Source organism: Barbus barbus (assembly GCF_936440315.1).
Source record: "Barbus barbus genome assembly, chromosome: 24".
Taxonomy (NCBI): Eukaryota; Metazoa; Chordata; class Actinopteri; order Cypriniformes; family Cyprinidae; genus Barbus; species Barbus barbus.
Genome location: NC_136752.1, coordinates 11,695,912 through 11,722,391, shown reverse-complemented (window position 1 = coordinate 11,722,391; position 26,480 = coordinate 11,695,912). Strand labels below are relative to the sequence as shown.

Sequence of the window (26,480 nt, the reverse complement as noted above, 5' to 3'; positions counted from 1 at the left end):
AAAGCAGAAAAGCGCTATAGAAATGTAATGAATTATTATTATTATTATAATTTTCAAAAATCATGTTTTTTTATGTTATCATGTTTTTATTGTGTTTTATTGTTAGTTAGCTGAATTTTTTTTGTTATTTTGTAACCTAATCAAAATAACCCAACTGCAGTTTGATTGAGATTAATTGGAATGCACAATGAAAAAACATGATTTTTGAAAAATTTTATATATATATATATATATATATATATATATATATATATATATATATAAAATATCTTATAAACTATATATAATTACATATAATAAATAATAATATTTTTTGAGTAATTCTTATTAAAGTCAATTCTGTCTTTTTCAGGCTACTTGTGTGGTCTATTGTGTATCTGGTCTATATTTAACACTGTTTAAACACATGGTGGGGTGTGTTTGTCTATGCGCAGGATATGTAGGATAACTCTGTGCTGTTTTCTCTTCTCCGTGCAGTCCCACCCCAGCTCATTCCTGGTTAGAGGGTGGATCCAGCACCCCCTTGAGTCACTACACCCCTCAGCCCTCTCCACCCCTCACCCTCTCGGCCCCCAATTCCCACAGCTCCCCTCGTGGAGCCCCCCGCAGCCTGTCCTCCTCTCTGGATGTCGGGGGACTGGAGAGCAGCCTGCTGGAGGCAGTGGAGGGTCTTGAGGCTCTGGGTCTGGATGTGGCTCAGCCTCCCCTTCTGCCCCTGAAGAGACGAGGGACTGAAGGCTCAGAGACCATGTTCCCACTCAGCAGGAGTGCAGTCAGCACGTCCTATGCCAGCCACAACACCTCACCTACCAGATCTACACCAAGTCCAGGTTTGTAGCGTGTCTGTCTGTAAGCACACACACAGGCATATTAATACCTCACATATAATGTGATATGATTCTTCTTTACAGATTTTATGGTCACTAAACCAGAAAATGTGAAGTTCGTTCAAGATACGTCAAAGTTTTGGTACAAGCCAGACATCTCGAGAGAGCAAGGTAACAATATTAGATCCTCAATAGGCCAAAACTAAAGGAATAGTTCACCCAAAAATGAAAATGTTGTCATTTCCTCACCCTCAAGTTGTTCCAAACCTGTATAAGTTTCTTTCTTATGTTGAAGACAAAAGAAGATATTTTGAAGAATTTTGAAGAACCAAATAGTCCAATAGGTCCCCATTGACTTCCATAGTAGAGAAAGAAATACTATGGATTATTTAAGTAAATGGGGAGCATCAACTGTTTGATTACCAACATTTTTTTAAATATCTTTTTTATATATTCAACATGAGAAAGAGACCCATACAGGTTTGGAATGACATGAGGGTGAGAAAATTATGACAAAATTTGATTTTTGGGTGAACTATACCATTAAATATGTCTATGGCTGTGAGGGATATACATTATCGCTCAAAAGTTTGGGTTCGGTAATTTTTTTTAGTTTATGTTTTTGATAAGAGTCTGCATCTTTTTAACTAAAATAAGTAAAACATTAATATTGTGAAAAAATGTAAGAATTGAAAATTAATTTCTGTATATATATTTTTATGTCATTTATTCATGTGCTGGCAAAGCTGAATTTTCAGCAGCCATTACTCCAGTCTTCAGTGTCATGTGATCCTTCAGAAATCATTCTAATATGCTGATTTGCTGCTCAGCAAATATTTATTATGATTATCAATGTTAAAAACAGTTTTGCTGATTAATATTTTTGTGGAAAATTCCACAGAAAATTCCAAGCATTTGAAATAGCAATATTTTGTCACATTATAAAAGTCTATGCTGTCACTTTTGATCAATTTAATGAGTTTTTGTTGAATTAATGAATTCATTTCTTTAAAAAAAAAGTTACTTCTATCCTTTACAGCCATGTTTTTTCACTCACTACTTTTTTTAAAGCAGACTGAACGAAGCTCAGCTGTTTTCAATCATTTTAAGCCATGGAAATTCTTTTTAAACTTCTTTTACTGAATCATTTTGTTCAGATTTATATTAAGCAGTTAAACATTCACCAGTTTATTTGCCTCCTTGTCAGCATCTGTGCCAATGCTGCATTTTACATCTTTTTGTAGCAGCATTCAAAATAATATTGATTTTGTACAAAAATCAATAAACGAAAATATTATTCTTGTTATCACTGTGGCTTCTGTGAAAGAAATAGTGTTTTCTGTTTAATGGTGGTTGATTATGTAAAGTAAGTATTACAAAGTATTGTTCTCAAAGTAGCTTCCGTTACTCCATCGTTGTCTGTCTCGGCTAAGGTTTATAAGCGTTACTTCCCCTTTGCATCTTTAATTAGGATGACAGCAGAATGCATCAGTATCTATTTTCTATTTTTTCTTTTATTTGTTGTAGCTATTGCCATTCTCAAGGATAAAGAGCCGGGTTTCTTCATCATCAGAGACAGTCACTCATTCAGAGGAGCTTATGGATTGGCTATGAAGGTGGCCACGCCCCCACCCTCTGTTCTACAGCAAAGCAGAAAAAGTAAGAGACCGTTACATATACATGACTTTTGATAACAACTCTCGCATTTCCACTCACTCGAGCTGAACAATGACACAATGCCTATAAACTGTGCAAGTTTTTAGAACATATTTCATGTGTTTTGAAAAGTGCTTTGTGTGGTAAATATCCAACCACGGTTCCCGATTTAAGACCAGCAGTTTGTAATGGCCAGCACTTTGTCTGCGGTAAAAGGGGCAAATATGAAGTGTCAATAGAGTCTGAATATACAGGATAATTCCTTGAATGAACTCCGGTGAAATATTTGATGGACTTTAAGACCCTGGAGAACAGGACGTCCCAACACTATTGTGTGAGAAACAGCTGAATGAGTGTGAACACAGCTGGAGCGTTCATATCCAGAGCCCCTCCGTAAACACAGTGTGTCTCTCAGTCAGAGGAAGGAAGGGAGACACACACACACACACACACTGTCCATCTCCTTCTGATTCACAACTCTAAGTGGCTCCTTAAGTGGGGGTTCACATAGTATTAAGCTGTTTTTTTTCTGTACCATTGGAAATTAAATTTAGCTTTATCTTTAGAGATAAGAGTTCATTGTATGAAAACATAATATGAGTCTATTTTCAACATCAGATAGCCTGGTGTTCAGAAACTTGGCCTGCACCGTCTGGGTGAGGTATTAAGGAGGAAGTAGGATGCATACTGTTGTTCCTAAATGCCAGATGAACTAATGATTAGAGTAAAATGCAGGAAAGTTCTGAAGGATCTCAAAGTTAGAAACAGTCAGTTGAAATGCTGTTTATAACAACATCCCTGATCATTTCTGAGCTACTTTTATAGTTTGCATGGCACATTTCAGTGCAGATTGTTTTTGTTCTCCTTCCCATGAGGTTGTTATTGAAGCCGTTAACTATCTAATGTACTTACTAAACCCATGTGACAGTGCTGTTTCTTATTTCACTTATGAAGAGAGCATTTAAGGATACAACAACAACAAAAAATCAGTCGGATTCATTCTAAGGGTCAGTGAGAGGATGGAAAATGCTTATAAAAATGCTAAATTATGAATGTATTACTAAAAAAAATCCAGACCTTACAACTGAGCTTTACATAATTCAATATATACAAATAATAAGGTAGAATTCTTGAGGAGAAATAACAATATGAACAAATAAGAGACAACCATGGTGTTGAACTATAAAGTTGCTTTGTGCAGACCATTGAAGTCTCTAACTTTTGCTTGCAGACGTTGATATCTTAGGAAATCCAAGCACAGTTGGAGACAATGTTGAGATCTCTTCTGAAACCATAGGAGACACAAGTGAGGTTACCGAATTTCTCAGGAGAAAAATGAGCTGAGCTTTTGCTCTTAATCATAATTCCGTTCAGGAAAAACAATCAAGCTTGATTTTGTTCATGATTTTTTTTGCTTCCTTTGGATTCTATCTTCAATGTATATGTGGGTCTTTTCAAATTTGGTCAACACCTCTGCATCCATTTCCTCTAGCTACTACATATTTTATCATTGCTTCTTTGATAATTAAAAATTATTTTACAAATGAAGTCCTTTCCTATCTCTGTGCACAGTGGGCGATCTGTCCAATGAGCTTGTGCGGCATTTCCTGATTGAGTGCACACCGAAAGGAGTGCGGTTAAAAGGCTGCCCCAACGAACCCTATTTTGGTAAGTATCTATTAATATCTGTGTGAATGTTAATGAAAGACACAAGTGCTGGTTAGAGCTTCAACATTGCATGGTCAGGATCTCCCTCTAGTGGCTGTAGTCAGGAGCATCGTGCAACTGTTTGTTTCCCTTTTCTTTTCACTCCCTCAAAAGTTTGGGGTCAGTAACTTTTTGTAATGCTTTTATTCAACAAGGATGCATTAAATCAATCAAAAGTGACATTTATATTGTTGGAAAAGATCATTGTTGGAAAATGATTCATCAAAGAATCTTTAAAAAGAACTATCACTTGTACAAAATAAATAAATATTAATAAGCAGCACAACTGAGTGTATGTATATATATGTATATATATTTCTTGAGCACTAAATCGGTATATTATAAGGATCATGTGACTCTGAAGACTGGAGTAATAGTTGCTGAAAATTCTGCTTTTTTGTTGTCAAAAATGAATTGTATTATAAAATCTATTAAAATAGAAATAAGTTATTATAAATTCTAATAATATTTCATGATTTCAGTATTTTAATCAAATAAATGCATTTATGGTGAACACATCTTTTAATGGTATTGCCGACTCCAGAATTCTGAACAGTAATGTATATATTTTTTAATAAGCAAAATTGCTACAACCATGCATTTTTATTGTTTGGAAAATATGGTAAAACATTCTAAAACATTCAGCTTAAAAATATTGTGTTTCATGTACATCCAGGAAGTCTCACAGCTTTGGTGTGTCAGCATTCAATCACACCCTTGGCTTTACCGTGCAGACTCATTATCCCAAACAGAGGTATGTTATGATACTAGTGTGTGTCTGCATGAGTTTTATGTATTTAGTGTGCTAGTATGCTAACTGAAGACTACTTTTAGATCCTCTAGAGGAGTTAAATGAATCTTCATCACAAACATCTACAAACTCTGCAGCAGAGCTACTCAAACAGGGAGCAGGTAAAGAAATATCTGAGCAATATCAGTAATTATTTGATCTCATCCATGTTTTAATGTGTTAATGTGTGTGTGTTGTTGCTCAGCGTGTAACGTGTGGTTCCTGGGCAGTGTGGATCTGGAGTCTCTGACAGGAGTTCAGGGGGTTCAGAAGACCACCACTGTGATTTTCAGTATGGATCCACCGCCCATATCCACCGTCGTTCACTTTAAAGTGTCTGCACAGGGAATCACCCTCACGGACAACCAGAGGAAGTGAGTCTCTCACTTTTTATATTTCATATAGAGTTATATTTAGATGGGTTTAGGGGGAGTTAGTGATAATGTATTGCTGTCAGTGAAATGGTACATTTATGTTAGCAATCTTTTCTGAATAATGTTGTAGTGGATATGTTTCTATTTTGAAAGCTAAAAGGTTAAGTTGTGTAATGTTTTGTCCCACATCTCAATAATCACCTGTTGTTTTTATGTATTATAATTCAAATGTTTGGGGTAGGGATGTAACGATTACCGGTTTGACGATAAATCATGATAAAATTCCCCACGGTTAGTATTACCGTTTCATATTTTAATTATCATTAAAACCGTATTCGATTACCACGATTTGAACAACTCACGATAAATAAATACTGTCCAGCATAAAGCAGCGTGTAACAGTGTCACGAGCGCACGGCAGCAGAGTTTCATTCTGAGTGAAAACAGGGCGGACAAGCTGGAAGGTTTTAAGAGTGCTGAGGGAATTATACAAATGAATATATCAGTGAATTAATTATATGAATGTACCTCTGAAGGATCTGACTGTCTTCTGAAACGATTCGATGGCATTTTGTTTTCATCTTCGCTCCATGTAATACCTAAAGGAAGTGTTCTTAAACACAATACTGCTTTGTTCGCGGACTTCACGTGTATCAGCTGTAATTCAGCTTTTCCATATAAAGCGCCACCTGCTGTCAGAGACTGGATTTACAGACACTTATTTACATTCAGCCTGTGTGCAGTTTCTGTCTGGCCAAAAAACGGACTAAATTTGCATGCCCTGCTGTAAATTTTAACCGGTTGATGAAAAACAAGCTTATGTGGATTCTACACATTTAAACAATTCAGTTTACCTTTATATGAAACTTTTTCAAAGCTTTATTTGAACATTTACATTATTTATTTGAACATGCTATTAAACTGGTGTCAGTCAAGTTGTCATTTAAAATCCAGACCTCATTGGTAATGTTATTGTTTTAGTGATTATGCAAACAAAAAGTCATTTTATTTGCTGTTTGTTGATTTTTAAGTATAAAATTTGGTGAAGTGATTTATGTATCGGTACTTTTTGAACATCTCCAGCACATTTTAACAATACCGTGATAATACTGATAACCGTGATAATTTTGGTCACTATAATCGTGATTAGAAATTTTCATACCGTTACATCCCTAGTTTGGGGTCTGTAGGATTTTTTCATTTTTAAAAGTGTCTTAGGCTCACCAAGGCTACATTTATTTGATTTACTTTTATATAACTTAAAATGTAATTCATTCATGTGAGGCAAAGCCACATTTTCAGCATCATTACTCCAGCCTTTAGTGTCATGCGATCCTTCAGAAATCATAGTGATTTGCTGCTCAAGAAGCATTTCTTATTATTATCATTGTTGAATACAGTTGTGCTGCGTAAAATATTTTTGTGGAAAACATGATACTTTATTCCAGGATTCTTTGACGCATAGAAAGTTCAAAAATTATTTTTAAACATTTTAAATGTCTTTACTGTTACTTTTGATCAATTTAATGTGTCCTTGCGTAATAAAGTAATAAAAAATAAATAATAATATTTAAAAACAAAACTGTCCCAAACTTATGAACTGTAGTGTAAATTTAAAACAATAAATATGCATATACATATAATGTTGTCCTGAATTTTTATATTACTGTGTGTTTCCAGATTATTCTTCAGGAGACACTATGCTGTCAACACAGTGATATTCTGTGCCCTGGATCCTCAGGACAGGAAGTATGAAACACACACACACACACACACACACACACACATGTACACAGCGCACCCTTGGTTGGACATTTATTTGCCTGCTCTTCATTCACGGTCTTAGTCCAATTAATACAGTCTTAATAAAGCAGTCTGATTTTTTTACATTTGTAAAGAAAAGTTTAACCATAAATGAATTTTTTTTGGTGTATGTGGATTTTTGTTGGATGCTCTAACTTCTTCCCTGCACTGTTCACAGGTGGACACGGGATGGCTGCACAGCTGCAAAGTAAGTCTTCCTCCATCGCCTTCTGTTTTAATCAGGTTATCTCAGTTCTGAAGTACTGCTAGTTATGTATTTGTTTTTGTACATGTATTCATAGTTGTGTATGCATGTGTGTGTGACAGGATCTTCGGCTTCATTGCGAGGAAAAGCGGGAGCAGCACAGAGAATGTGTGTCACCTGTTTGCCGAACACGACCCCGAGCAGCCCGCCAGCGCTATTGTCAACTTTGTCTCTAAGGTGATGATCGGCTCTCATCATAAGCAGAGATAATCATAAGCAGAGATTCCTGCTGAACTGTGAGGGGGCAGACTCTAAATCCTTAATTTCAAATGTTGAAGAGAAAACCGTATTTACAGTTTCGCTACTGTTATGTGACCGCTTTTACCTGCTGATTGTGTAGAGACAGTGAAACGTCAGAATTGAAATGGATGAAACGCTTTCTTATGTTGGATTCTCCGTTTTTTGGACAAGATATACAGGGATGTTGCTAAAGTTAATGGGGACCAGGAACAAATTTTATAGGTGGACTGCCCTTTTCACAAGGCCAGGGATAACATTCCCTGATGACGGCCCTAAAAAAACACATTCCACAGGAAGTCTTTGAAATCTATGCAGCACTGTTGCATCACAGGACACATCCAGAAGGGGGCGCCACACTTCTTCTGCTCATTCTCGCACTGCCATAAACACACAGTCTGCTCAAAACAAACTTAAAAAGCCTGAGGAAAAACAACTTGGGGTTGTTTGCAGTATTTCTGAGGTCCTCGGTTTCATTTGGAAATAAAAATGATTGAGGTATAAATGTAGATTCATTTCCATGTTGTTTCTGGGCACATCCACAAGATGCAGACCAAATAGCATTTTGCATATCAATTTACAAAATTTGAATGTTTTTGATTTTATATGTGTATACATTATCAAATACTACTTTTAACATTTTTATCTCAAAATGTTCAATTGTTGTTTATCTCTGTATTTGTTTATAAGTGCCGAGCTAACATTTTCAGCCAATGCCAAGTGGTTTCCTTAAAAAGCATATTGGCTTTGACTTTGTTTATATATTTGGAAATATTTATCATATAACTCATATTCTGTGTATACTCATCTCTTACTCATCTACGCGGCATGAGAGTTAAACCATCTCATTTTGATTGATGACCTCATTTGAGGTAAACAACTTCTTACGTTTTTATTTTTTTACTTTTTACCGAACAAGTGTGTAAATGCTTGATCAAAGAGGATTTTGCAATAAATGTTTAACTTGGAATTCTCCTGAATCAGACAAATGTGCCTGTGCCATTACTTTGCTTATACTTTAAGAAGCAAGGACCATGTTTTCATCACAAAAGCAATTCTGTACTTTCCTTGTACTGTCTAACGCTTTGGTTTATTTGTAAATTAATGATTTATGGACTGTATACATGCACAGAATACAATATTAAAGAAATTGTATGGTACTAAAATTAGGCAGTGTTTGTCATGTACTGTGCTAAAAGGATATATGTCATATGTCATCCGTTTTTGAAAATATCATGTTTGCGTGATACTATAGGGAGATGAGAGGGTCTGTATTACTTACTATTGGAGAAAGCATAACAGCTGACCTAACACATAATTGCATGAAATAGACTTTAGCCTGGTTAGATACCATATTGAAATGAATGCTAATGAAAACATGGCTGTGAGGAATTTACAGTCTTTACAATGCCAACCACAACTTTAAAAACTTTATGTAGTTTTTGCCTACTGAAATTTTTTCTGAACAATCAGTATGTTGTTAAACAACAGTACAGTCCATTGAACGCACTACACTTCTGTCTCTCACAGCCTTGTTTTCAATCCTGTCAGAAATTAAATATGGCTACGGTCAATAGGCTTGTGTGTTGTCTTGTCTGCTGCAGGAAGTTCTAATATGGCATGATCAGTCACATGACATTTAGAACTGAGATGATTGGCTCAAAAAATCCTAATGAAGCAAAGATGGCAGCATTCAGGTTGTGTACTCCAAGGACTGCATGCTTCAGCTGAGCAACTGCCATTGAGATGAATGGGAATGTTAACGGCTAGCCATATCTAGTTGTGCTATTTGGATAAACGGGTTGAAACAAAGATTTATTTTTCAGGTAGTAGGGACATTGTATGTGTTGTATGACAAGAAAAGGATACTGTACTGTCGTTGCTGTAGTTAAACCATGGTTTTACTGTAAATGCTGTACAAAAACAAGTATTGTTGTTACTATAGTTTTACTAACTGTTCAACTATGGTTAGAACCATGGTTAATTTTGTAGTTACTATGGTTATACTGCAAATGTTGTAGTAAAACCATGTTTGTTTACTATGATTTTACTGCAAATGTTGTAGTAAAATTATTTTTAGTTACTATAGTTTTACTACAAACAAAACAAATAATTGTTAAACCATGGTTACTGTAGTAAAACCTGTAAATGCTGTATTAAAACCATAAGTATGTACTTACTACAGTTTTACTATAAAACACTTAAAGGGATATTTCACCCAAAAATGAAAATTCTTTCATTAATTACTCATCTTCATGTCGTTCCAAACCCGTAAGCCCTTCTGTCATCTTCGGAAACAAAAATTAAGATATTTTTGATGAATTCCGAGAGCTCTCTGACCCTCCCATAGACAGCAAGGATCCAAAAACGGTTCTGAAACGTAGCAAGGACATTGTTAAAATTATCCATGTGACATTTACGAAGCTATGAGAATACATTTTGTGTGCAACGAAAACAAAAATAACAATTTATTCAATAATTGTTCTCCCCCATGTCACCTTGGTGCCATTTTCGTGTATCGTGTGCTTTGAGTAATTAATGACTGAATTTTCATTTTTGGGTGAAATATTTTAACCCTAAACTATGATAACTAGTAAAACCATGGTTTATTTTGTAGTTACTATAGTTTTACTGTGAATGCTGTATTAAAACCAACTATCGTTACTGTAATTAAACAATGCTTAATTTTTAAGTTACTACAAAAGCACAGTTTAACCATGGTTACTAGTAAAAAAAGCATGGTTAATTTTTGTAAGGGATAACAGTTTGACAATCTCAAAAACATTGATTCAGCATAATGTGGTAGACTGCAGGTGGCATGAGCTCACCATATTCTCTGGAGAGAGAGGGGTAGTATAATGGTTTGCTTATTCAGAGGTTTGGTCAGATAAAAAGATAGTGTCTCACCTGTTCAGACAGATGTGATTACAGATTAAACAAACTGCCCCTTTATACGGGCTCAGGGCAAGGGGGTGGAGATGGAAATTAAACAAGAAAGAACGAGACACAAAGAAACTCAGAAAGAGAGTGAATTTTCTGAGTCAGCTAAGATGGATTTCTCCAGCGCAGCGCCCCCTACTGGCCCACCCTCCCAAATACAACAAGCTCTGTGAGTGTTTCTTACTTTTCTGTTTCTTTAACCTTCTCACTATGGGCTTCAGTCTGATTGAGAGGAATGCCAGTCATGCAACTCTCCACACACACACACACAATTCATCTAAACACCCCGCAGGTCTCCACATGTTTGCATAAACACACACATTGGAAAAGAGTCACATTCGGGAGAGTTTGATTGAGCGCTGTGAGTGCATTACATATATATAAAACAAAGACCTATGTGTGTGTACGTCTGGAGAGCTGTTTATCAGGCATTCCTCTTTGTCAGACTCATGGTCACGACTGGGAGCGCTGTGTTTTTTTGCGAATGCTTAGTTTTGCAAGTTTACTTGCCGTCGAGTTCCAGCATCACAAGGTTAGTTCATGTTGTGAAATGTCATATGGTAACATTATGAAACTTTATGAAAAGAGTAATATTTATGAATTAATCATTTATGGTATTTGAAAAGAAATGTTTTACTTTGAAAAAAATATTTAAGATTAAGATTTGTACATTCATATGTGTTTATGGTGTAAGAAAAAAAGTTGCTTTAAACTTGATGGTTACACCGCATGATATATTTAGAGTTATTACTTTGAAACTTTGCTTGTAATAATATAAAAGTTTTTCAAATTCATATGAAGCCACAATGAATACAGAAGGGTGCATTGCATGCACTTACACATTTTTTTTTTCTTTTATCATGGACGTTTACAAAATTTCTTACTAAACCCACACTTGACCTTCATCGCAATCCTATATTGTATATGTGCACAAACAAGCGAAAAGCCAAGACCTTGTTGTATACCTCCTTCTTCAATCTATGCACGCGCTGATTTGTGACTGCGTGTTTTGAGTTTGAGCTCCATCAAATTGATTCTTTATCATCTATTTTCTATCTTAAAAACTATTTTATACACTATAATTTTCATTTCTATAATGTGTGAATATGTCCCCTATAGCATTCTAAAACAAAACCAATCAGAGTGCCTTGTTATCACTAGTTTTATTTTGATTTCTCGAGTCTGCTATCAGCTTATCTGTTAGCATCGGCAGCGTGGCTGCCGCTAATCTCGATTACATTGCTAATACTCTATTCACACACATTGCCATTGTTTCACTTGCTTAAATTGCGGATTTGTGTCTACTTTTGAGTGCAGGTGAGGACACAGTCGAGCTGCATTCAGTGCAGCTGGAGCTGGAGGCCGTGGAGAAGCAGATCCGCGACCTGGTGGAGAAGCAGGCCCAGTTGAGAGAGCGGAGAGCCATGCTGGAAACATCCCGGGCCCACTCATCGTTTTAATCATACGATAGATTTAATTATATCGCATGGAATTGATCTTACCGATGTAGATATCGTACCTCAAAGTGATGATGTTACTGATCATTTCCTTGTATCGTGCATGCTGCGTATTACTGATATTAATTATATGGCTCCGCGTTATCGTCCGGACAGAGCTATTGTTCCAGCCACCAAAGACAGATTCACAAATAACCTGCCTGATTTATCTCAACTGCTCTGTGTACCCATAAATACACATGAACTAGACGAAATGACTAGCAACATGGGCACTATCTTCTCTAATACATTAGAAGCTTTTGCCCCCCTCAAATTGAAAAAGGTTAGAGAAAAACGTACTGCGCCATGGCACAACAGTTATACCCATTCTCTCAAGAAAGAAACTCGTAATCTTGAGCGCAAATGGAGAAAAACTAACTTGGAAGTTTTTAGAATTGCGTGGAAAAACAGTATGTCCAGCTATAGACAGGCTCTAAAAGCTGCCAGGGCAGAGCATATCCTCAAACTCATAGATAATAACCAAAACAATCCAAGGTCTTTATTTAGCACAGTTGCTAGATTAACAAATAAACAGACGCCACCCAATCTAAATATTCCCTCACAGTTTAATAGTAATGACTTTATTTCTAAATAGATAACATCAGAAATACAATATCAAATGTAGATTCTACTGCGTCTAGTATTTCAGCTTCATTCATCGCACCCAAAGAAAAACTGCAGTGCTTTACAACTATAGGACAGGAAGAGCTAAATAAACTTATCAGTGCATCTAAACCAACAACGTGTTTATTAGATCCTTTACGCATTTCCCACACAAGCACCTATGAATCAAAAACATGTTTATTTCTCTCTCCTGCGGTGATAAGAAACCACTATCACGTAACGTTAGTGTCGGATATTAACGAGTGTGACACGCCTGATCAACGCTTATTAGTTTCTATTACTGGTAGTATCAATACTAGCATTGCTATTGCCTGATTGCATTAGCTAACGTGTGTATATCTGTAAGCTAACACTGATCTCTCACCAAACACCTGCCCTGTTCTCCTCACATCAGCTCAATTTGTCTTCTCTGACCGTTGTTCTGTCTAATCCTGGCCTGTCCTGCTCTCTTGGCTGCATAGCAGGCTCATCATTTTATCTGTGGTCCGTCATACGAGTGTAAATACACATTTAAAATTTCCTCAGCGTCCGAACTGTCATTGCGATCCATTGTTTTCCTGTGGTTTAAATGGACCGCTCTCACTTTTGATGCATCACTTCCGGTTTTGGCGCGTTTCAGATGCGGAAGTAAAATCTAGTTCCTACAGTATTTTTCTATACATCGACTTACTGGAGTCTCTAACCTGCAATATGCCCTTTAAATGATCTGAGATGACCGAACATCTGAGGAAAGATGATGCCAACCCCTCAGAGGATCTCAGAGGATGCCAACGCTCAGACAACATACAGAATTACCAAATTTTGCCATAAGTTAAATATATTAAGGTTCTGCAGTATATAAATATATTGTGGAAACTTAATTTCCTGTAGAGCTGCTTTGCAATGATTTGTATCGTAAAAAGCGCTATACAAATAAACTTGAACTTGAACTTCCTGTGTGTTTGTGAGTGTGTGAGTGAAACAGATCTGGTGGGGTGGGGGATTGAAGGGATGACCTCATCAGGAAAGCAAACTTTCCCACAGTCTGTACACAAAGCCTGCTGTCAAAAGGTGAACTGAAAGAGAAAAAGAAGAAATTCAACACACTGGATAAAAAAGGCCTAATCTCAATATACAACCTATAGACATAGACATCTCATCTTAAATATTTAGCAGGGAATAAATGGTGGTTCTCAAACACGTCAAATTTGTTCCAGAATAGATTCTTGAGACTATGTTGAGATGCCATTTTGTCTTGTCTAATTGCCAAGCTCTTAACAGCCTTCATGAGAGGGATTATCAGTATATCGTGCAAACAAATATTTTAATGACTGTCAACGTATAATACATGACATATGTCTTTCTTAAACACTCTTGACATGTTTAATTCCTCGCTGGGACACATGAATGCGCTTGGGCTTACAGTCGTAGGCTTTGCTGATTAGTTGAGGCATGCGATGGGTGATAATTACAGATGGAGGCCAAGCGCACAAGTTATGCCTCTTGCTGCAGAACATTGGACCGATAATGTTTTGCTATTAAACCAGCAAGCATTTTTGTCTGGCTCGCAGATTGCAGTGGTTTCTAATTGAGCGTCTTTCCTGGAGATGGGTTTTATGCTTTTGCACTACACAACTTCCTCATGCAATACGACAGAGCCACATTCTTGGACCTCCTCTCAGACAGGCCGCAGATTGCAGAAAAACCATAGAAGTGTGTGAATGTTACCATATGAATTATGAAAATGCTTGATGGCATGCTGGATGAGGGACTCTGATGTCTGGCAATGTCACATTCATTGGTGCTCGGACAATGACGAGGATGTCAGAAGAGAATAGTGTAATGTGACTTAAATTCCTCAGTATTTAATAATGAAACTTTTAGTTTTTGTGTGAATCATCTGTCATTCTAAATTAATTTCCTTGCTAGCCCAGACAGGTTTACACAGTTATGGTAACATGCACCCACATAATACATTAATGCTGAGAGTGACGTCTCAATCGATTGAAACCCTTCATGTAAAAACCTCAGTCGATCTGACTGAGTGAGCTGGAAATTAATTTCACATTAAATGCGCTGACAATTCATTTAGAATAAATGCAAATCAAGTTGCAAAGTTTAGGTTTCATTTAAACAACTTTCAGACAGTAAAATTGGATAGAATTAATTCACGTTGACGAAAAGAAGTCCATGTAATTATACGTGAAAAGCATCTTGAAAGCATCTCAAGTCATGGTTTGTGTTTCCTTGGAATCGAACCTATTAGGTTGGTGATCCTAGTTCCATGCATGCACTACAAATATACAGTATATATATATTGGATGTTATCAATCGCGATTAATTAATTTGACAGCCCAAAAATAAATAAACAAACAATTCAAAGAAAATAATATCAAAATAAAATAAAACAAAATAAAGTGCCAACTTTTTATAGTTTCTGTCAACTAATTTTGTGCAAATAGTTTGGTTTAAGGAGGTCTCCAATACCTGGAGGTCTCCAATACCATTAACATTCCTATTCATCTCAATGGCAGTTGCTTGGCTGATGCAAGACCCCTTGAAGGTGTGCAAGCTGCTTGCAGCCCCCTAAAATAGACACAAGTAAAATTATAATATAAGTGCTATAATATAAGGAAATAACTGCATTTGAGCTGTTTAAGATACATGCAGACCTGTTTCTCAAGAAGTAAAACATGGTATTAAAAAGTCCATTCACAGGGTCACTTCAAGTCAATACTTGATAAAACGTGCAATGTAAACTGGCTAAAAGTATCTGTTAAATTCATAAATGTAAGTTTATTTTTGATTAATTTTATGTTGCTTGCAAAAAAAAAAAAAATCAGGTTAATTTTGAATGGATGTCAATGAAGAAATATCCTTTTTGAATGGTGTAATTAGATTCAGAACCAAATAGTTTCTTTATTTGAACATCTCTTTGACATTAAAACTGCTTCAGGAAGTCAAAAGCATGTGTGCACTTAGATGAGCATGATGAGTGTGTATGTGTAAGTGGACATTTGGCTCTCTCATTGACCTGGGCCTTTGGGTGTTAAGATACCCAGAGGCTCCTGCTTTAAAGGGCACAGTCCACATATACACACGCCCACAATTTTCAGAACATTCCCTCCGTAACGCCCTTTCTCTCTTGTGACAATGAGCTCAGCAATTTCTCCTCTCCTCGCTCAGAAACGGGACCGTCACTCGCTCACTCTCACGTTCCCTTTCAGCTGTATCCTACGTGCCGTAAAGCACATGCTCGGGGCACTTTTGTGATCTGCTCCCTCTCTGTATTGTCTGTGATACACTTATAAACGTTCACACAGAGACTTAATGAACCTGTCTGTGGGGGTGGGCAGGGTGATCATACTCACTTCTCAGCCAAAAAGAGGCCAACAGATTTGTTTTCATGACATCAGCATTTCTACAATACTGTTAATGAGGGAGTCCCTGTGTCAGTGAATTATTGGGGACTGTCTCTTCCTATACTTTTATTTTTGCTCTCTCATAATGTTTCTTTTGGATGCAGTTCATCATATGAGATATGGATCATTTTATTCTGGTATTTTGGGTCTGTGAAGAAGAATTCAGATACAACGTGTCAAGGTATGTCAAGTCAAGTCACCTTTATTTATATAACTCTTTTAACAATACAGATTGTGTCAAAGCACTTAACAGTATCAAATTGGAGGATAGAGTGTCAGTAATGAATAATAATACGATTAAACGCTCAATTTTCAGTTAAAGGCATTTCATTATTGAATTCAGAGATGCCATTGTTTAGCTCAGTTTAGTTAAATAGTATCTGTGAAATCAAATTGACGATAATCACTAGAAGTTAAGTGTCCCCAAGTGAGCAAGACAGGGGCAAGGAACCAAAACTCCCGCTGTGACATAATGGACACTTCTCAACCATAGAACACTTTTCCACTTTGAAACAGTCCATTTTAAATGAGCCGATGAGTGATGGAGTGTCATCTGAGGGCCCGCAGACCACAGGCATCTAACAAAGGTCTTCGGCCTTACACACAGAGATTTCTCCAGTTTCTCTGAATCTTTTGATGATGTCATGCACTGTAGACGATAAGATTTGCAAAGGCTTTGCAATTTGACGTTGAGGAACATTGTTTTTAAAGTATTCCACAATCGTTTTACACACTCTTTCACAGATTGGAGAGCCTCTGCCCATCTTTACTTCTGAGAGACTCTGCCTCTCTAAGACATTCCTTTTATAGCTAATCATGTTACAAACCTGAAGTCAATTAACTTAGCTAGTTGCTAGATGTTCTCCCAGCTGAATCTTTTCAAAATGTCTTACTTTTTCAGCCCTTTGTTGCCCTCGTGCCAACTTTTTTGAGACCTGTAGCAGGCATCAAATTTGAAATTAGCTCATTTATTGAATAAAAGTGTAACATTTCTCAGTTTAAACATTTGTTATGTTGTCTATGTTCTATTGTGAATAACATATTGGCTCATATGATTTGAAAGTCTTTTAGTTTTCATTTTATTCAAATTTAAAAAACGTCCCAACATTTTTGGAATTCGGGTTGTACAGTGGAGTTTGGCATTAGCATGTTACTAAGCTAATGACAAGATATTAATGAATTAATTTAACTATTAATTTAACTAACTTGAATTAATTATAAGACTATTTATTTAATCTTTTCTGTTATTTCTCTCTCTATCTACCATTTTGGTTACCTGTGAAATATATATTAGCACACAGAGCTGTAATTATGCTGATCCACATTTGAAATTAATTTGGATTTGGACCGCTGCCTGGTCCAGTAAGTCTGTACTGGACAGTGTTTGCATTTTTATTTTATTTTATTTTATTTTATTGTTTTATTAATTTTTTTATTCAAACTAAGATCATATATTTTTACTGCTGACAGTTCATGTTTATTTATTTATTTATGTTTACATTTTTTGTTTTATTTATTATTTTATTTTTTATTAATTAAGATCATTTTATTTAATTTTTTAAATAGTATTATTTAGTCACGAAGGGTCTTCATTTATTTAAAATATATTATTTTATTTAGTCAAGTAGGATCATAAAATGATAATGTTTACATATTTTTTGTTGCTTTGCTTATTATTTTGTTTTCTATTATTCAAGATCATTTATTATTTATTAAAATTTTTAAATAGTATTATTTAGTCATGAAGGGGCATGTATTTATTTATTTTTTTTTAATTACTTTTTGATTATTTTTTTATTATTATGGTGCGCGTGCGTGTGCGTGTATGTATATACATATATATGTGTATATATATATAGAGAGAGAGAGGAAAATGTTCTTTACATATACATAGCACTTTACATAATTATACAAAATAATAATAATAATAATTTTTAAGAATCATAAATAAGTTAGATTATCTTATTACATATTTATTTACAGGAAAACAAGACAAAAAGGGAATCTTTTCATATTCAGCACATATTGTTCCCAAAGCAGTTCAAATGTTATGGTCAGGTAGAGCTCTGCATGTACTTCACCAGTTCCTGTTGATTAGTAACTGTAAATTAGTAGGCTGATTTACGTTACATCACATTCTGGTCTTCCTATAATGGAGATTTATAATTGCATTGTTTGATTGGTGTGTGGTTACTTTGGCAATGGATTTGGAGCTAAATGTCCATGTAATTATTGTTTTGCCACTACTGATTTATAGCTGATGAAAATCTAATATCGACCTCAGTGCTGGTCCAACACTGGCCCTTGATCCGGAGCAGCTGTGAGTTCTGACCCAGATTCCAACGGCTTGTTGAGAGGAAGGAGCATAGAAACCAGCTAATGTGAAAGAGTGAAAGAAAGGATAGAGAGAGACTGAGGGTCAGAGAGAGAGAGAGGGAAAAATGAAGAGATCAGGAAGAAAGATATGAGAGAGAGGAGAGGTGCATGAGAGACAGATGAGGTGCATTTAGAAATACCCTTAAGGTAGTTTGGGATGACAGCATTGTCACAGGCCAAAAAGGACTGTTGCCAAGGGCAACCATTCATTCCCACAAACTTATTTGGGGTCAAAACAATCTTCTGCACTCGAGAGCAGAGAAAACCATAGCTTTAGATTAAAAGTGCACTTGGTGATTTTTGTTTATGTTGCGCTAGTTATGGCAGTCATATTTTAATTACTGACACCTAGTGGTGTGATTTTAGCATCATGCAAACATTTTTTGTTATCAGTGACATTGTGAAGATTAATTTCTTCTGTGAACGAAAACATCCATCAGAGGCTCCCATGAGGCGTCACGCTCTATGGAAAATAATCAGTTTTTATAAGGCTCATTTTATGAATGGCTAAGTGGTGAAGAGTTACAATCCAAAAGCCTCTAAAAGCCATCTTGGTAAAAAATTAGATAACGCTACTGAGTGAATGCTGTCCACACATATTATGTTCAACACTTCAAATTAACAAAATCCCAGCCTCAACCCATTCAGAAGTACCAGTACTTTTTTCAGATGCTTTTGCATCTGAACTCTTCACACACACACACACACACACACACACACACACACACGTTGGTTTTTGTGATTTATGGGGACTCTCCATAGGCGTAATGGTTTTTATACTGAACAAACTGTGTGTGCTATTGCCCTACACCAACCCTACACCTAAACTTAGCCCTCACAGGAGACTTTGTGCATTTTTAGATTTTCAAAAAAACACAATTTAGTATGTTTTTTAAGCCTTTTGAATTACGGGGACATAGGCAGTGTCCTCATAAACCACCTTCATATTGTAATACCTCTGTCATACCCATGTCATTATACAAATTTGTGTCCTCATAAACCACATAAACATGCACACACACACACACACATTTATACTGTATATATATATATATATATATATATATTATTATTATTATTATTTTATATATTTTTTTTTAACCTTAAATTACCTTAATTACCTTAAATTCCTACACACTGTTTGGTATACTTTTAAAAAATGTGTCTGCGTTTTTTATTTATTTAAGAAATTAATGCTTTTATTCAGCAAGGACACATTACATAGTTCAAAATGATAGTAAAGGTATTTTAAATGTTACAAAAAAATTATATTATAAGTAAATTCTGTTTTAATTGTAAACCTTCTATTCATCAAAGTATCATGGTTTTCACAAAACATTAAGTAGCACAACTTTTTCCCACATTGATAATAATAAAAAATCAGCATATTAGAATGATTTCTGAAGGATCATTTGACACTGCAGAATGCAGTAATGCATGCTGAAAATTTAGCTTTGCTATCACTGGAATAAATTATATTATAAAATATATTTAAATAGAAAACAGTTATTTTAAACTGTAATAATATTGCTATTTTTTACTGCATTTTTTAATAAATAACTGCAACTATGAAGAGTATAAGAGGCTTCTTTCAAAAACATTAATGTTTCTAGATTTTACTTTCTGAAACTGAAATTTCATTTAAAAATATATAAATTAAATACATTTTAAAATTAGATACGGTGACTATTTTTAGTCAACACAATACAAAGGACATTGCAGGTACGAAATAGTAGAAGTAAAATGATAAATGTCATAAGATTATAAATAATTCTAAGAAATTAGGAAAAACCCTTAGTAAACAAGATTATTTTATATACAAATAAGTGCTACTTGTTATCTCACAGAATAAGTGTTTTGATGCAACCCATGGTTTTCTGCTGTTGTATGATCTGAGTGATCTAGCTGGAGTAGAGACAATATTTCTGAGGTAGTGGCAAAACCATTAAGGCACTGCATTCATTATGCTCAGATGATTGGAGGAGGGCTGTATGTTTATGTATTTGTGCTGTAAATGCCCAAGCAAGTGGTTATCAAAACCGATTTCCCTCAATAGTGGGCGAACCCGTGACCCCCTAGGTCAGAGGTCAAGACCCCCAGACAGGCCCACGAGATTTTGCCTTTTAAAAGCGTACTCATCTCACTCGAAATCCCTGAGCTGGGGGCATTACATCACCCTTTTCCCATCATTATCAGGGGTGCAGAGAGACTGACTCTCTGTCTTTGTGCGCGCGGGGGTCAGTGGGTGAGAGATGGAGATGTCCAGGAACAGAAAGGGATAGAAGATAGGATAGAAAAGTGGAACACAGAGATTCTATTTAAGTGACGAGAAACTCGTCTGTGCAGTTTGTGACCCAGCGCACAATTTCTCTCCAATACACACACACTCACACGCTCCATAGGAATAAAATGGCACTCTTGGTTTAGCCCAACAATGTCAGTGACACTCTAGTACCGGCTTATGGGCTTTATTGTTAGCGTACAATCCTCTTGGCATTGTGCTTAACAATGCCCTCAGTTAATGGGCAGGCTAACCTACTTGCATTGTCTCTAATTGGTCTCTCTGGAGCAGGAAGAGAGAAAGAGAAGGACCAGGTTGGAGAAGGGAAGGAGCCGGGCTGAATCACCGCTTTAGTGCAGAGTCAGGGAACAGGCTTGGACAAAGGAGCTTTTGTGGCACCAGAGTTCAGGAAATGCACCTGGTCCCCCTCTCCAGCTGATAAGAGCTCTCACTCGCCATTACCTCATCATACACACACACGCACACACACACACACACACACAGGTAGCAGCACTCATGTAGACAAGACTGACATGCTATTTACTTATTTTTTGCATGTAGGTAAAATAAATGGAACTTTTAAAGTTTTAAAGGTAAAATTAAGACCTATTTATGCATTCAGAAAAAAAGTACACAATATTTCATATTAAATATTCATGTTCAACCAAGCAAATGAAAATGTGATTATCATTTGCTCATCTTTTTTTTTCTTTCTTTTTTTTTTTGGGAGAACAATAGGAGAAGTTTAGAAGAATGCACAAGCTGCTACTTTCCATTCAATGAAAGTTAATGATGATGAGGGCTGCCAAACTGGATTTTTAGAGAATAAAAAAGCGTTGTGTCTTTTTTTTAGAGGTTTATAGCCCCTGGCTCCCATCTAGTGAGCTTTCTTTCACTGCCATTCAAAAGATCGTGGTCTGTGGTGCGCGCACACACACACACACACACACACTTCCCTTTTAGCATCCGAAGCTACAGGAACGAGGAGAGGGAAGGATCTCTGGTATTTGGACTGTTTTGTAATCATCAGTCACACATGGTTTGTCAAAATAAAAGCCACATTGAACCGCAGTGTAAAACTATGCTTTCTAATGTTTAGAAACCCAGACAGACATTCCAGGACACCCAGAAAAATGTTAAAAGGAGGCCAAAAAAGTGATATCAAATTTGAAGTTTGCATTTAAGGCATTTACATCACAGATAATCAGTCTTGCTTAATGCATCAATGTTTGCAAATTTGTACAACAGTCACGGCTGGTATATATGTCTTACAGTTCTACCAGATCATAACTTCTGAGTTTGGCATTGCTGGGATACATGGTAAGGAAAAGCATCTGGTGAAGAATAATATAGAAAACATGATATGGTCTGTATGGTTTGTGCATGAATTTGAGTATGTTAAAAGCATGAGCGGGGGTTAAAATCAGCTAAACAGAGATTTGGTCTGTGAATACACTCCAGGGTACTTACTTTTTGATTGAGACTTAAATAGCTGGTGAGTTGGACTTTGTGAGGTTTTTCCATATGCATCAGGGCGGAGAGATGAAGATTGATAAAAACGGGACATAAAAACACAGGCCTTAGTTTGCAAGTCAAAAAAACTGAATGTTATAAATATAGCTGAGAAAGAGCGAGATAGTAGAAGTTAAAAAGCCAAAGACAGAGAGTAGGGGGAGAAAGAGAGAAAGCAATGCATTGCCACTTTTAAATAGACTTCATGGAACATCAAATCCCTTCCACCAAATCAGCTGATGCCTCATCATTTGCCAAGGGGGTGGAAGCCAAACATAAGCATCACTGACAGATCAGAATCTTCACACATTAACCATGCAAGAGAAAGAGAGTGATCTGCTATATTTATGGCTTTTATTTTATTGAAACATTAAGTCTTATTTGTTATCTTTAGTGTCTTTAAATTACTTTTTAATTAATTTAATTGACTCTCCTTTGTTAAATGTATTAATATTTTTTATTATTTAATTTTTTAAAATTATTTATTAAACATTTATTAACATTATTTATTAAATCTTTTATTTAATATTACTATTTACACTGCTGTTACTTTTTTAAGTAGGACATAAGTACATATATGTAATTTCATAATTACTTTTGTTGTTTTTAAATGTATTTTGGATTCCATTGAAACTTGTATGTCACGGTTTATAAATAAATTTGTAATTACATATATGTAATGATAAAGTTGCAATTTTGTAATATACTAACCTTAAATGTAATATCAAAAACTATGGCTAAAATAATACAGTAAATACATTTAGTATGTTAGCAAACACATCAAAATAAGTTTCTTCAATGCACAAGATATTAAAACATAATTGTTAAAAATACAATTATTAATTTGTCATTACTACAAAGTTAACTTTGTGTATTAAAACACTTTAAGAACACTTAAATGGCCTTTTATTTCATTTATTAAATTATCTGCTAGTACTTTTTAAAATATACTTTAAGATTTTTAGTGCACTACAAGTACATATTCGATACAGTTACTGAGAGACATACTGTGTCTGTGTGTGTGTGTGTGTGTGTGTGTGTGTGTGTGTTCCTCTATGTGTTTGTATAACTGGCACAGTATTTAGATTCCTGAAATGTTCTAAATGCTCATCGCCTCACTTCCTCCTGACTGATTCTGTGTGTGTGTTTGTATGTTTGTGTGTGTGTGTGTCAAAAAGAAACAAATTAATTACCCCCCCCCCCCCCCCTCACACTGTTACGGATTGTGGTTGTAGACAAAAGAACAAACGGTCAGGAGAACAAAGTAGCATCAACGCACGTAAATCCATTTATTAACATTAAACTGAGACAAAGACAAGGGGAGAACTGAAGACTTATAAAGGGACGGGAACAAAAGAGCAAACAAGATGATTAACTAATGACAAGAACCGGAACAAAACCAAATATGGGCAAACAGGAACTAAACAGAAACCACACACACATGCTGGCCATGTTTGGAATTGAAAATCAACTTACTACTTACAAATTATTGCAGAGAATACACTGCATGCTATAATGTTTACACGAGCTACATTATCACATGACCTCAAACTACAAAAATTATTTACTTAGGCTAATGTGTGTTTTTGTTTCCTTTTTTCCGCATTATCATAAAATTACCTGAAACATTGTTAAATAAGACTGTGTATTAAGACTGTCACTATTCTAAACATAGCCATTCATTTAGTGTGCCCCCATGCAGTGTTTCTGTGAATGCAATGACACTTCCACCCATCCAACAGTAAATCTCTGCTGTCTGGGCTCAACTTACCATCAGGATGTGCTTCTGCTTTCTGTATCTCTCCGTCTCCTCTCTTCTTGTTTTCTGCACTCCATCATTACACCCTCTCCTACATATAACCTCACTCTCTTTCTTCAGGTCACTTTTAAATACTTTGAAGCACAATGGTGGGTGTGTTTTGGTTTTGGGGGTGTTGTGCAGCTTCAGGACCCTGCAAATATACCATTATTACATCAACTATCAGTTATCCATTTAATATAACCATAAGTGAACCAGCCAATATCAAATAATAAAACATGCAAGAAAATTCACAAACCAACTCCTTTGTGAAATGAAAGAAATGGATGGGTTTGAGCATTTTTAGAATTGAGAATTTGTGGGCTTGGATAAACAGTCATTCATTCATTCTTTGATTTATTTATGTATTTATGAGTGAGATGGCTAGACAACTATAAGAAATTGCTATAGGAAATAATATATACTGTATATACTGTGTATACACACACACACACACCGGCATACACTCACCGGCCACTTTATTAGGTACACCTGTTCAATTGCTTGGTAACACAAATTGCTAATCAGCCAATCACATGGCAGCAACTCAATGAATTTAGGCATCTAGATGTGGTGAAGTTCAAACCGAGCATCAGAATGGGGAAGAAAGGGGATTTAAGTGACTTCGAACGTGGAATAGTTGTTGGTGCCAAACGGGCTGGTCTGAGTATTTCAAAAACTGCTGATCTAATGGGATTTTCATGCACAACCATCTCTAGGGTTTACAGAGAATGGTCCAAAAAATAGCAAATATCCAGTGAGCGGCAGTTGTGTGGACGAAAATGCCTTGTTGATGTCAGAGGTCAGAGGAGAATGGGCAGACTGGTATGCAGAATACCATCTCTGAACGCAAAACACATCGAACCCTGAAGCAGATGGGCTACAGCAGCAGAAGACCACACGGGGTGCCGCTCCTGTCAGCTAAGAACAGGAAACGGAGGCTACAATTCGCACAGGCTCACCAAAATTGGACAATAGAAGATTGAAAAAACGTTGCCTGGTCTGATGAGTCTCCATTTCTGCTGCGACATTCAGATGGTAGGGTCAGAATTTGGCGTAAAGAACATGAAAGCATGGATCCATCCTGTCTCAATGGTTCAGGCTGGTGGTGGTGGTGTAATGGTGTGGGCAATATTTTCTTGGCACACTTTGCGCCCCTTAGTACCAATTGAGCACCGTTTAAACGCCACATCCTACCTAAGTATTATTGCTGACCATGTCCATCCCTTTATGACTACAGTGTACCCATCTCCTGATGGCTACTTCCAGCAGGATATTACACCATGTCACAAAGCTCAAATATTTATGCATTTGATTATGTAGTTAATTACTTAATTATATATTTAACCATTTATTCATATATTCCATTTCCAACATTTATTTAATGATTCAATTTTGAGTAGTGTACAAAATGTTATAAATGTACACTAAAAAGTACTTATATATTTTCAATTAAATTCAGTTCAATTTTTTTTGTATAGTTAATTATTTTATTAATAGAGATGAGAGTATCAAAGCAATGCCAGTAATACACAGCTTATAAAATAATGCAAGTTATGATATCTATATAGTAAATATCATGTATTCAGTTAAGCAGACATAATGAACATGTAAGGCAATGATTACATCTTGTGATCAAAATGATTACAACATCTGGCATATTTAAATAGAAAAGTTGCAATCAGATGCATTACTTGTGTTCCTGAAAGCTGCATTAGGTCAAAACATGAGTTTTTTAGGATTATTTAACTGAGGTCAACTTAAGAATCATATATATACCGAACCCTCATGAATCATAAATCACGCTGAAGAGTGTCTGGATACAGTGACGGTAAAGTGAGATGCTATAAAGGTTCATCCCATGACATTCAGTCGGTCTGTGTGACATTTCGCTGTTTTAAACAGCCATCTGCAGTATGTGGCGCCTCTACTGTCTAGTAGCCAGATATCCAGAATTTATTGGAGTCAGCATTTACAAAAGTCAAGGTTAGGCTTGTGTATGTGTGTGACGGCACTAGAACGAGGTCAGAGGGAGAATGTGTCTAGAGTTCAAAGGTCAAGGGTGAGTAATAAAGCTTTCATTACCCAGTTTAGTAAATGATGTACAAACACAAACTTTCATGACCTCGTACAACCATACAGAACTCTCACACAACACTAGATGATGTTTCCTCAGGAGCTAAAGATATGTGTGTTTGTACATAAGCAAATACTCTTATGAAGCAGGTGATGGAAATCCTCTTTTGAGCGTTTAATCTCTGGTCTAACGTTTGTGCGTTTTATTGGTCGTTCAGTGACGTGACTTTAACACCACCCTCGAATAGCTTACAGGGACCGAATGCCTTCCACAAATGGGTTGTGAAACGTATAGGTTATGTATTAATGTTTGACGT

General features: G+C 36.0%; 1 protein-coding gene across 5 annotated transcripts in view; it reads left to right on the top strand.

Annotated features, from left to right (window-relative positions):
- LOC306843915 (tensin-3-like) overlaps positions 1–8,822 on the top strand; it is a 50,690-nt gene extending 41,868 nt beyond the window's left edge. For 3 of the 5 annotated variants that reach the window (XM_079375631.1, XM_079375630.1, XM_079375634.1), the window contains 11 exons: positions 478–830; positions 912–998; positions 2,355–2,486; positions 3,715–3,789; positions 4,056–4,151; positions 4,867–4,944; positions 5,025–5,102; positions 5,186–5,354; positions 7,035–7,103; positions 7,336–7,365; positions 7,485–8,821. In XM_079375631.1, coding sequence (XP_079231757.1) covers positions 478–830; positions 912–998; positions 2,355–2,486; positions 3,715–3,789; positions 4,056–4,151; positions 4,867–4,944; positions 5,025–5,102; positions 5,186–5,354; positions 7,035–7,103; positions 7,336–7,365; positions 7,485–7,632 — 1,315 coding nt within the window. In that variant the 3' untranslated portion in view covers positions 7,633–8,821. Of the gene's footprint in view, positions 1–477; positions 831–911; positions 999–2,354; positions 2,487–3,714; positions 3,790–4,055; positions 4,152–4,866; positions 4,945–5,024; positions 5,103–5,185; positions 5,355–7,034; positions 7,104–7,335; positions 7,366–7,484 lie in introns of all 5 variants that reach the window. The other 2 variants (XM_079375633.1, XM_079375632.1) reach the window with 1 other exon arrangement.
- Positions 8,823–26,480: the final 17,658 nt, after the last annotated feature.